The following is a 12,647-nucleotide window of genomic DNA, read 5'->3' as shown; positions in this document are numbered from 1 at the left end:
TTGAAGCTTTATTTCTTTGCTCAAATTGTAAAGGTATGTTTTTCTAAACACAAACGCTAACAAACTGAGAGCGATGTACATCATGGCTTGAATTTTACACTGGACAGCAGGACCTAGGCCAGTGGTTTTAGTGATGGGCCAGTAATTTCATTACAAGTCCGGCGGTCAATTGAACTTCAATATCGACCATGTGAAATTTGATTACAATAAGTGTGACCTTGTACTAGTCTGGCAGGCAAGATACTGCACTGGTCATATGAGAAAGTCGACATTTTGTGTCATAATTTCCACTTAAATCCAAGAGTTATGAAAGTAAAAGCTGGACAAGTTTTGAGATGTGCCCCCTTTCATCATATCAAAAGTTGATAAAAATTGGACAGTTCAATCTCCATAAAATATGACATGTTTACTTCCATTATTCCGTGTACAAATCTTGCCCGCAGGAAGTCCACTGTCCATGCTTGGTGGCTCTTTTGTAAACATGTGATTTCACAGGTCACATTGTCTAAATTATGTTCAAATGACTTAGAGTCTATTGAGTAATGAAATATACTGAAAAGAGACAATCTATAAATATAAATATTCTCTTCTTCCAGATGTCTTAGTGCATACCTGCATGTTGTTGGAACTCGGGAACCGTTTCTCTCTTCGATTCTGGTGTACAAACAGTTCTGGGGCCAATTTCATAGAGCTGCTTAAGCACAAAATTTGCTTAAGCACAAAAATAGTTTGCTTATTTTACAAATGTTACTGGCCACAACATGCTCTATACATTGTTTGTGACTGGTATTAAGCTGCTGTTTACTTAGCATAACAATTGTGTGGAGTCTTGGCTGGTAATCTTTTTTGCTTTATAAACAAGATTTTGCGCTTAAGCAGCTCTATAAAATTGGCCCCTGGTCCAGTAAACATTTTGAGCTATAAGCCCTTTTAGGTTTTTCTCCCAAATTCGAGCATGTAAGTACACTCAAGGTAAACCCTTAACAAAGGTGAGGCTTTGGTTCAATTCCTGCTGGATTGTGTAGATTTCACCATAGCACTCTTCACCACAAGCAGTTTTTAACAGCATACAGATTTGGTGTCACGATTCTCCCTTATTGAGTTTGAGAGTCGCTTCATTTGCATCTAATCTCTCTGGCCTGCACCCTTCCGAGTATGGTCTCATTTTTGAACCAGAAACAGAGGTTAACCCCTACTCTTCCACACCAAGTGTTCTGGGTTCTTTTAAATGCACTACCAATCCTAAGGTGCATAATTATTATCACTCCAAGGGTAGACCTTCCAGGTGAGGCTTTGGTTCAATTCCTGCTGGATTGTGTAGATTTCACTATTGTACTCTTTAACACAAGCAGTTTTTTAAACAGCCATACAGTATTGACGTCTGCTTGGTGTCATGTTTCTTCTTCGTTGAGAGTCACTTCCTTTGTATCTAATCTTTCTGGTTTGTTCTTCATCAGGGCCTGCACCCTTCCCAGTATAATCTCATTTGCACTGATGCAGTTGTCTAGACCGTACGGGGGTTCAATGTACAATGCCTCGGCAATATTCAGAAGCTCTCCTTTATCACCCGAGATCGTCACTGGAATATGGTGCTGCTCCAACCACTGTTTCAATTCAGTCTTACGTCTGGCCGTCTCCTCCTCAGATAAATTCTTGTGTGGATCATTTAGTCTGAATAACTGACTCAGTCGATGCTCAGTCTGTGATGTGATTGCTTCAGTTCCTACAGTTATACTTTCGACCGCATGGCCCATGATGATTTTAGTGATCGTTGATTGCTCATCTGGGAACTGTACCAGAACTATACTGTAGTGGAAAAACAGAAGAAATCCATCAACAGTTACAAAAATAACCATAATTGGAAATATATTTTGAAACTTGGAAATTGAAATTTCTTGCTCGATACTCATCACTAAATATCTTGCCTCAATTCATCTCCACGCTCAAATAAAGGAGGCGGAAGTCTTTTCTTTTAATGTCCCTTGCACAGAATGACTGGTCAGACCATTCAAGCTTAAGCATTGAATGTGCTTTGTTGACAGCAAAACTGCTGCGAATAGTGAGTAAGAAATCTCATTTTTCAATGAGGTTTTTGGCATACAAATTTGCAAAAAAGACACACCTGTATTGCAAAAGTATTTGCACAGTGTGGTGAGAAAGATTTAGATGAGTAGTACAAAGGAAACTGAAGCTACTGCTGGCTGAAGACCAGAAAATGTTGAAGTATCAATTTGAAAATGTGTGGCATTATAAAGAGGCCCTAGAACAAGTTGTTTAATGTTTGATAGCATTCTAACTCTCTCCGCGATTCTTGCAAGACTGGTGATGGTCTAGCAAGCCAAACCTTCCGTGAATATAGCCTCATTTAATCGGGAGTAGCAGTCGGGAGCAAGCAGCCTTGTGCGAGAGCAGAGAGGTGCTGAGTATGTCGCTATCAGCGCGACAAATATTGAAACAACTTTTTACACAAGTCTACAAAGGCCTAAAGAAAGGGGAGTCCTAGAAGGCTCATGGGGGAACCTTAGCTTTTAGAACGTAGAAGAAGGTCAACCCGGGAAGCTAATCGAATGCACCCATATCAATCCGTGTTGTCATCCTTGAGACCTGGGCTGACGTATTTAGGTCTCAGCCTTGCCACTGGGGCTTTATGGGAATAATACATGATAAACTGTGACAAATGGCTTCTGTGGCTCTGGGCTGTGCCACTGCCAGATCCCTTTGGAAACTTTGTTTGGAATTTGTTTTCCTAGCGGCCTACACTTTTCAAAGACCAACTCGACCGATCCAAGGCAACGTGTTCCTTTAACTGTTAGCGTTAGCCACACAAGCGCGGTCACCAACGACGCGGCCGAATGAAAGTCGATCACAATGCCCATCACATCACAGCACTGCGGTGGCTAGTCTAATGGGCCATATTTTTTACCGTGTGAGGGCGCTCTCAATCACTTCCGGGGGTATATTCATTCATACCCAAAACAGTTTTTAAAGATTGGAACACATTACCACCACAGACATCTAATCCATCACAGACAATAAGACTTGAATTTTTAAAGGAGCCGTTATAATCCACCTCTAAAGCAAATTGAAACTACGGCGCAACAAAAGTGACAGAACGCCTATTAATTTGTGCAGGGCGAATCGCGTGTACCCCCGGAAGTGATAAAAATACTATTTATAGCGCCCTTGCGCGGTCAAAAATAAGGGGCATTTAGCTTATTTTACTTTTAAGTTTTAGTAGTACGTATCGTAGCGTCATACGTTATCGACCCTCATATGTTTTCGGTCCCCAACTTTGACTCCCGTTTATCGCGAAATTGTGCAAGCTGCACCGGTGACAGAAGCTATGCAGTTTACTCACGGTCTGTATTTTCATCAGGCTTAATCATGCTGAGAGTAAAGTTTCCTGTCGTTGGTTATGCTCAAACATTTATAAAATGATTGATTTTTGGTACTAATCACTAGTGCATTATTATGCCAACATTCAAATGAGTCAAAGAAACATCATCCAACCTCGAAAGTTCAAAACAAAATTACTATCTGCTAGATTGAGTTTCATTCTGCTTTAGTCACTAGATGGATCACGTGAGGTGGTTACTATTTGGGATTCTATGGTGTGCAAATGTGGGGAAAATATTAAAATATTTTAAGTGAAAATGACAACAATTTTGTTTTTGATTTACTCATGCATACTGTAATAAATTCCGATAAGCGTAATAAATATTAAGTCTACATTAAAGAGAAAATATCATAGATTGGTTTCTTATCTCCTGAAACCAAAAATGACTGGTCTGAAATGGGGAAAAACGGATTGCTATGAAGTGTGAGTGCATCAAGGGGGGTGGGGTGTTTTACTTTCATGCCTTATGATATCTCTGGATTCTAATTAAGTAGCCACTGGACAAAAATGTAATTAAATTTGTTAAGTAGTAATTGAATAATATTTTTGATTTATTTTGCACGCCATACTAGCTTCTGAATATTCAATAAAATACCAACCAATGAAAGGTGTGAAAACATATGACGTTGCTCCAGTGTCGTGCATGCATAAGCACTGTTAATTAATGGCGGACTGTCTCTCGCAACGTAAAATCCAAACTTTAAAAATTTCAACACACCATGAAGTGAAAGTGTTATTGTTAAAAAATTGGATAGATGATTTGAAAAAAATATATTTAGTTTTTGATTGTGAACAATTTTCCTGTTATCCTACTGAAAACACATGACACCAGGATAGTAGACTCTAGGCTAGGGCTAGGGAAGAAGAGACCCACCTTTTTGAAACAGGGTCCACCGTAAATACCAATCCAGCTTGTGTCTTGCCATCAGTACATATTACGACAACCCGCTGGGAAACTAAGAGACGCAAATTGCTGGGAGAAAGGCTCAAAAACACCTTGCCTGTCAGGACCTTCGCACAATCTCGATTCACTATGGGCGCAGACATCTTGTTTTCTGAGCACCTTAAAGGTTTTGGTCGACAGTAGAGGGCGCTGCTCAAAAACGTACGGGACGAAACCTTGACGTTTGTATACTGTATTTACTAGTTAGAACAGTAGTCGGTGCTAAGCAAAAACAAAGTTCAGTCAGTCCATGGTCAGTACAGTCGGTTGAAGTCAGTCTGCAGTGTGCCATGCAGAGGAAGGAATGTGATGTTCGAATGTGTGATAAACGGTAGAAAGTTAGGTAATAAAAGGCAGCAAAACACACGTTTCAGAGGGGCAACATTGCTGCTTTCTTGTAACGAATAAGCATGAGTCGGGTTACTTCTGAAGTGTCGTTCGAGCACATCGACGACTGGTTCAAAATTGGGTTGAAAAACCCACGCATGCCTGAGACCGTTTTATGCAGCACGGGGGGCCGAGGAGGAACCGGAGGCAGGTGGCCCAACAAGCAGAGGGACGAGACCGAAGAAGCAGACGCCGCACAGGTTCCTACCTATCGTCGGTATGTACTCCTTTGCTTCTTTGAAATACTGTCACTGTGTCAGTATCCTGCCACCTATTTTTCACTCGGTTTTACAAAAATAAATACTCCCTCCTGATAATCCATACTTACTTTTTTTTCAGAATACAACTTTTACAAGTAGTACATACAATAAAACTGACAGAACAAATTATATTTAGATTTCTGGCAAATGAAAACCAGGAAACAATTCAGAACTAGAAAAACAACTATGGAAGTAAATTTTGTTGTAACGAAACAATTATACCGAGCTTATTATAGATGGTATTGAAAAAGATTTTTTTTTTAATCTTTCATGATGTTTAGAGATCCCCAAGATCACCAGCTTCAGTATGCGGAAAAGTACCAGAAGCAATGGGAAGAAGAGAGGCTTCAGGACGCCAGTGAAAGTGACGTTGCAAGAAGCATTCACACAAGTCTCTCTGGTGAGTTCTACAGAGCCTAATTTTATATCGAGAGTTTCAGTTTAGGTTTAGTCCAAGCTCCAGCCTTAACGCTTCACTGAGCTAAGCCCGGCTTGTTCAGCTCCTGTTCCCGCCTACGCCCACCACCGAGCCAAGCCCAACTACCAGTTAATCTGTGTAGCAGACTTTACTGATTAGAAAATTTCTTTGCTCAGCTAACAATGAGTTCAGTACCAGTTGCAATAATGTAAACTTCACAGCATTTTGACTGGTAATATGGTTCTGCTTAGCATTTTTCCTGTCCTTAGCTAGTTTTTTGTTCCAACATGCTTTAGATTTGGAGAGCATGACTGAGAGTGATGTCTTCAGTATGCCGTATGATCAGCCAGCAGAACTCGCTGCTCAGGTCTACCATAACTACAACTTTGATCACACATACAACCCAGCTCTGCCAATCACTGAGTATGCTGAACAGGTTGGTGAAAAAGAGAAACAATAAGATAATATTTTTGCCAAGTGCATTATTGTATCATGTATACAAGTCTTTCCGCTTTAAATTGATTTCTTTGTTTTTTTACCCCTCAAAGAATCAGCCTACATTGCTTTGTTGTTATTAAATGGCCAGAAAAGACTATGTTTGTTTGTTTGTTTGTTTGTTGGTGTGTTTGTTTGTACGATCTTCCCTTTTTTTGAGGGAACTTGCCAAACACCCACAAGGAGATAAAAGCACCAAGCTAGCCACAGCCAATCTCTCTCATACAAACACAAACATTGGTTTATTGAAACCAGAAGACAATACTTATTCTAGGTATTCTAAAAAGCAGTGGTAGGCTTTGTGGTATTTGAACCCACAAACTTGTGATTGCAATTCCTGCAGTCTAACCACTGTCATTGTATCAAGGGGCTGTAAACAACAATTTCTGGTAACATTTTTTTCTGTCATGACAGATTGTCAACACAATCGAGGCCCAACAAGTGGCAATAATCCAGGGTATGACTGGAAGCGGGAAGACAACCCAAGTTCCCCAATTCCTCTTGAACCATTACGCAACTCACAACAAACACTGTAACATCATCGTGACTCAGCCCAGGAGGATTGCCGCCATCAGCATTGCCAAACGAGTGTGCGAGGAACGGCGCTGGCAACTTGGAAGTCTTGTCGGTTACCAGGTGAGTTCTATTGGGTCAGAAGTACAGGGCCTAATTTCATGGCTCTGCTTAGTGTAAGCAAAGAATCAGTGCTTACAGAAGCAGGGAATTCCGTGCTTACGTCAAGCTTATTTCTCGGGTTACTCCACATTACTAGGCATTCTACGCTTACACAGCTAGCGCAGAAAGCGGTGATCGTAAGTGCAAAATTTGGTGCCGAGGCGGGATGAAAATGAGTTAATTAGTGTTAATGGCGAGCATGCTCTGTGAAAGAGTTGAGTTTCTACATTATAAAGTTGAAGGAGGATTCAACAAGGCACTTAACCACAACTGCTTCATAATAAGTTGGGAAGGTGGTGCATTCTGCTCTACCAGCCAGGCTCCTAGTGGATGATATCCGTGTGTACATCCTTACGGACTGTGATCGGGTAACCCTGTCCAGCCCCATGAGTAGGTGGCATTGTGCGTCTGATGTCATAGGGTCTATTTTAATACTCGGGTCAAAATATCTCCTCCCCATAATGCAGGTTGGTATGGATAATAAAACGTCGGAGGATACACGCCTTACTTTTTGCACTACTGGGATTCTCTTGAATCAACTGATCCGGGATAGAACCATGATCAAGTACACACACATCATTCTAGACGAGGTAAGTAAAGAGGTTCATCCTTAAAGACAGTGGACACTATTGGTAATTGTCAAAGACTAGTCTGCACAGTTGGTGTATCTCAACATATGCATAAAATAACAAACCTGTGAAAATTTGAGCTCAATCGGTCATCGAAGTTGCGAGATAATAATGAAAGAAAAAACACAATTGTCACACGAAGTTGTGTGCTTTCTAATGCTTGATTTTGAGACCTCAAGTTCTAAACTTGAGGTCTCGAAATCAAATTCGTGGAAAATTACTTCTTTCTCGAAATCTACGTCACTTCAGAGGGAGCTGTTTCTCGCAATGTTTTATACTACCAACCTCTCCCCATTACTCGTAATCAGGAAAGGTTTTATGATGATAATTATTTTGAGTAATTACCAATAGTGTCCACTGCCTTTAAGGCCTTGTCACTCAATGAGGTTAGTATTTTTTAGGCATCTTGGAAGCAATCAACTGCACTGCATGCAAAAGGAACACTTTGGTAGTACAACTTAAATTTTTCTCCTGTTGGTGACCAGATGATGGCTTGAGCAGGCGAGTTGAAATGTTGAGACCATGGTAGAACTCGCTTCGTGGCAGTTAACAGGGGTGTGGTTTCTCCGTTTTTAAACAGATTTCCTTTTTTGTTTAGTTTTCTAGATCAAATTCTAAAAGAAATTGAGATTTAACCATAATTATAATAACGCCCCAGAGTGCAGGGTAGGGCTTTTAAAACCAAAGATAAATGTTCATTTTGGGCTTCATGCTCGCAACTTTTCATGCTCTGGGCTCACATCCCTGAGTTAAGTTAATAGGGAGAAGTCCCCTCGATCCACTAAGCGAAAGTAGTAGTTTTTAACAATTTTCTACCTCCCACCCAGGTAGTAGTCATTAAGCAAGACAGTTCTTTAGCTTCCAAAATTCCAAAATAATTTTAGAACATTGCTGTTTCAAATCTTCTTCTTCATTGCTAAATCAGTGTTTTCTGCAGCATTTATGCTACTTGTCTTTGTATAGTTTTTTTTGTCTGTGTCCTGACAGTCCTTTGTCCTGTGTCCTCTCTTTGTTTGTCTATCAATAAGAATAGTGTAACGAAGGCGGTACCTCACCCAAACCTAAATGTTGTCTTGCTGAAATCTAATCTTAATTCATTATAATTACTAGTAACTTGAGCTTATTTAGTAATGATAAATGATGTGTTGATGATATATTATCGAACTGGACACTATTGGGAATTGTCAAAGACCAGTCTTCTCACTTGCTGTATCTTAACATATGAATAAAATAACAAACCTGTGAAAATTTGAGCTCAATCGGTCATCAAAGTTGAGAGATAATAATGGAAAAAAAACACAGAGTTTTTCAAAAGAATTTCAAATTCATCGAAAATTACTTCTTTCTCGAAAACCACGTCACTTCAGTGGGAGGCGTTTCTCACCCCATTACTCGTTACCAAGTAAGGTTTTATGCTTATAATTATTTTGAGTAATTACCAATAGTGTCCACTGATTGTCCTCTTTAGCATTGCCCTCGTCAGGTTCAGATTTACTAATTTATGTGCGTAATGTGTTCTCTTCAGGTACATGAAAGGGACCAAGATATGGACTTCACCCTTCTAGTAGCCAGGAAGCTACAGAGATCAAACTCAAGACATGTCAAGGTAAATTCCTATTGATTGTAACAGCCAAAATCAACTGTTGAATTTTTTTCTATGTTTTCAGACAGAGTTTCCTGGAATATGGAATATGACTTCATTCCAATAAAAGGTGCTTATTTAGTATTCACCTCCACCTGTGACCTCATGGTATTGTTCCATCGCTCCATTGTTTTGAACGAATGGCTAACTTTTAACAATATCACCTCATTCCTGCAAAATAAACAGGCACTGGAACATTGTACCATGAACTCACAGGTGGAGGTTAAGTCCAATAATGCCCTCGGTGTACTCGCCATTCGTGGGATACGAATGGCCCTCACGCAATTCTTACCTTTGAATGGCATGCACCTCGGCATTATCCTATACTTAATTTCATAAGCTTCATAGCTTTCAGGCAACAATTTAAACAATGATGTTTGTTTTGGATACTTAACCAATCCTGTATTATACCTTTAACTTATTGCAGATCATCCTCATGTCAGCGACCTTTGACACCTCCATGTTTGCCAACTACTTTGCCATGCCCATAGCCGGGAAACTGGAGAACGCTCCTGTTGTGAACATCGAGGGGAAAGTATACGATGTGCAGGAAATCTACGCACCAGATGTCAGCCACCTCGGACAGGTACGAATGCAGTTCCTTTACTTCAACTATTATTGGTTCAGCCTTACAAATAATCAAACCACATTGTATGTTGTGTCCCACTTGCCCGTTTTTAGTTGGTTTAGCACTAGGAGTTAAAAACTCACATTATCTACCGTGTTGCGTCCCACATGCCCCTTTGCAGTTGGTTCAGCACTAAAAGTTCACAACTAAAGTTGTCTAACCATGCTGTGGCCCCTTGCCGATTTTCAGTTGGATTAGCACTGTGAGTTCAAAACTCAAATTATCTAACCAGGTTGTGTCCCACATCACCCTTTGCAGTTGGTTCATCGCTACAAGTTCATAATTCAAATTATTTAACCATTATATGGCCCACTTGTCCATTTGCAGTTCAAGTTCATAACTCCTGTTATCCAACCATACTGTGTTCCACTTGTCCATTTGCAGTTCAACTTCATAACTCCTGTTATCCAACCATACTGTGTTCCACTTGCCCATTTGCAGTTCAACTTCATAACTCCTGTTATCCAACCATACTGTGTTCCACATGGACATTTGCAGTTCAAGTTCATAACTCCTGTTATCCAACCATACTGTGTTCCACATGGACATTTGCAGTTCAACTTCATAACTCCTGTTATCCAACCATACTGTGTTCCACATGGACATTTGCAGTTCAACTTCATAACTCCTGTTATCCAACCATACTGTGTTCCACATGGACATTTGCAGTTCAACTTCATAACTTCTGTTATCCAACCATACTGTGTTCCACATGGACATTTGCAGTTCAACTTCATAACTTCTGTTATCCAACCATACTGTGTTCCACATGGACATTTGCAGTTGGTCCAGCACTAAAATTATCTAACCGCGTTGCGTCCAACTTGCCCATTTGCAGTCCAAGTTCATAACCCAAATTATCCAACCAGGTTGTGTCCCACTTGCCCTTTTGCAGTTTGTTCAGCACTTCAAAGTTATATGTCAAATTGGTCAAATTATCCGACCATATTGTTTCACACTTGCCAATTTCTATCTCAAGTTATCCAATCATATTGTGTTCCACTTCATAACTTTTATCGTGTTTTTTTTACAGTAATGTACGTCTGTCTGAGCATGGGATGAAAAAACCTTCTTTTAGGTTTTTTTCTGGCACAACAGCACCTTCTTGAAAATATTTTCTTTTTCTGTCAACAGTTCATAGAAAGTGAAAACGGTGAGCCGACGATCAACCCTGAGACTTATGAACTTGCCAAGAACCTGATCATTCACTTTGATGAACTGGAAGTGGCTGAACAAGGGTGAGAACCCTGACCATCTTAGGGAAATAAACAAATCTTTTCATTGTAGACTATTCATTGTCTGATTTTGTTGGCTTAATTGCTGTTATAAGGGAATGACAATAAATATTCTGGAGTTGGTGGTAAATTTTTGATATTGGTAACAAGTCCTCAAAGTATATGTTGGAGCAAACAAAGTCATCACCTCCTGTCTTTTTATTACGTTGACGTACATATGTTTCATTTCCCCCTCCCCCAACTACAGTAAGTGCCAAAACTGTCTTAATGCTAAACACCTTTGATTTTACACACAGGGACAGTGACAAGAGTGGTCGTGCTAAGCACAGGGGAACAGTCTTGGTGTTTTTGCCAGGTAAGTTGGTTCATGAGAGAATGGCGTGTGCTGATTTATCATTACTGACAGATTTGTAGTTTCATTTAATGTGCAGCCAAGGACTTTTAAAAAGCAAACTTAGTCACCACTCTAGCTAAGAAACACATGGAGAGAAGAAGAGGAAGGAAGTTTCATTTTTGGTTTAGGGAGGGAAAACCCTAGAGAAATCAATCAGGGACTGAAATCTCAATCAACATTGTGACCCAACGGGATACCAATCGGGGCCCTTAGAAGTAGAAGGCAAGGAAAGATAACACTATGCCAACCCAACCACCAGGGCCGAATTTCATAGCGCTGCTTAGCGGCCGATTTTGTGCTTACTGTGCAGTTTCTATTTCATAGCGCTGCTAACCGTAAGCACACGAAAAGGCATGCTAACCTTCCGGTGCTTACCACACGAAAATAAATGACGTCACAATGCAAATCCACGGTAAACACGCAATATGGCCGCCCAATTTTTCTGCTAACCTGTGAAATACGCTAAGGCTTAAGCAAATTTTTCTGCTACAGTAAGCGCAAAAATTTTCTTACCGTTAAGCAGAGCTATGAAATTGGGCCCTGGTAGTTACAATATCTTGAAACAGTTCCTTGAAAGATTGGGAGAAGGGGTTAAGAAACCACTTTCCCTTCCCCTGAAGCTACCTTTCCCAAGATACCAGACTGACATACAGAGATTGTTGATTTTTTATTTCAGGATTAGCGGAGATAAACAGACTTGATGAAATGCTTGTCAGTGTGGTTGCTTTTCACAGGTAAATCTTCAGTTTTTAACTCTGTGTTCAAAGGAAAGCTGCATGATCATGTGTACTTCTGTAGTAGTCGGAAGCTTAGCGTGTGTAAAATTGATACACAGGAATGCAAAGTGAAATTGATGTCACAAATTTGCGACAAACAATTCGCCCAATTCACTCAAGTTGCGTTTCCCTACAGTTGTTTCCGTTTCCTCAAAAGCATGAGTGCTAATCAAATAAACCTTTGCAAAAAAATGGTTAGTGGCCTGACGTTTTGACCATAGCAGAGTCTTTCTCAAAGGCTTAATCTCTAGGGCCTTTATGAGAAAAAAATCTTGGGTCGAAACGTCTGGCCTTTAACTATTTTTTGTTTTGTACCATAGGTCCTTATATGGTTGGTAAGCAGTTTGCAACAGCTACACCTTTATGAGAAGATTGACTTGTTAAAGGATTTGGGTACTTTTTCAAAGTGTCCACAGATTTACATTAAACTTACAGGGTTTGGATAATGATGGTGGAAAGCTTCCCTTCAAATGTTACTAACTGAGGTTCCGTTTTTTTTTTTTTTAATTAGTAAAACAAGTCGCAAATTAATTTTCGTAAAATCCCATTAACCAGTTATGATATTATACCATAGCCTATTGGTTAATACGTTTTTACATGCTAAAACTGAGACTAAAATTATTTGTTTTGACTCACTTCTCAAAAACTACAGCACCTCAGTAAGTAAAATTTCAAGGGAAGCTTTCGACTATCATAATCTTCAAACTGTGTAAGTTTAATGTTAATCTGTGGACATTGTGTTTTGTGTTTGGAAAAAGTTCATAGACC

General features: G+C 39.9%; 2 protein-coding genes across 2 annotated transcripts in view; one reads left to right on the top strand and one right to left on the bottom strand.

The window, feature by feature from the left end:
* Positions 1 to 982: 982 nt before the first annotated feature.
* LOC117294500 (gem-associated protein 6-like) lies at positions 983 to 4,452 on the bottom strand. Its single transcript, XM_033776943.1, has 2 exons — positions 4,272 to 4,452; positions 983 to 1,806 (listed from the first exon to the last, which is right to left on the bottom strand). The coding sequence occupies exons 1-2, from the start codon at positions 4,442 to 4,444 to the stop codon at positions 1,392 to 1,394; spliced, it is 588 nt and encodes a 195-aa protein (XP_033632834.1). The 5' UTR covers positions 4,445 to 4,452; the 3' UTR covers positions 983 to 1,391.
* Positions 4,453 to 4,608: 156 nt separating this feature from the next.
* Positions 4,609 to 12,647, top strand: part of LOC117289912 (ATP-dependent RNA helicase TDRD9-like) — a 57,621-nt gene continuing 49,582 nt past the window's right edge. Inside the window, exons 1-10 of the mRNA XM_033771115.1 lie at positions 4,609 to 4,944; positions 5,269 to 5,387; positions 5,702 to 5,841; positions 6,315 to 6,536; positions 7,043 to 7,165; positions 8,730 to 8,810; positions 9,274 to 9,432; positions 10,609 to 10,712; positions 11,006 to 11,064; positions 11,780 to 11,837. Of these exons, the coding sequence (XP_033627006.1) occupies positions 4,751 to 4,944; positions 5,269 to 5,387; positions 5,702 to 5,841; positions 6,315 to 6,536; positions 7,043 to 7,165; positions 8,730 to 8,810; positions 9,274 to 9,432; positions 10,609 to 10,712; positions 11,006 to 11,064; positions 11,780 to 11,837 (1,259 nt within the window). The 5' untranslated portion in view covers positions 4,609 to 4,750. The remainder of the gene's footprint in view (positions 4,945 to 5,268; positions 5,388 to 5,701; positions 5,842 to 6,314; positions 6,537 to 7,042; positions 7,166 to 8,729; positions 8,811 to 9,273; positions 9,433 to 10,608; positions 10,713 to 11,005; positions 11,065 to 11,779; positions 11,838 to 12,647) is intronic.

This window comes from Asterias rubens, chromosome 1, assembly GCF_902459465.1.
Source record: "Asterias rubens chromosome 1, eAstRub1.3, whole genome shotgun sequence".
NCBI classification, from domain to species: Eukaryota; Metazoa; Echinodermata; class Asteroidea; order Forcipulatida; family Asteriidae; genus Asterias; species Asterias rubens.
The sequence above is the reverse complement of the archived record's forward strand: the minus strand, read 5'-3'. Positions and strand labels throughout refer to the sequence as shown.

What these genes read in the sequence shown, in the direction of transcription:
- LOC117294500 (XM_033776943.1), bottom strand. Translation starts at nt 4,444, where the DNA reads ATGTCTGCGCCCATAGTGAATCGAGATTGTGCGAAGGTCCTGACAGGC. An exon ending in GTGGACCCTGTTTCAAAAAG is followed by an intron (nt 1,807 to 4,271) that starts GTGGGTCTCTTC and finishes TTTCCACTACAG; the next exon opens with TATAGTTCTGGTACAGTTCC.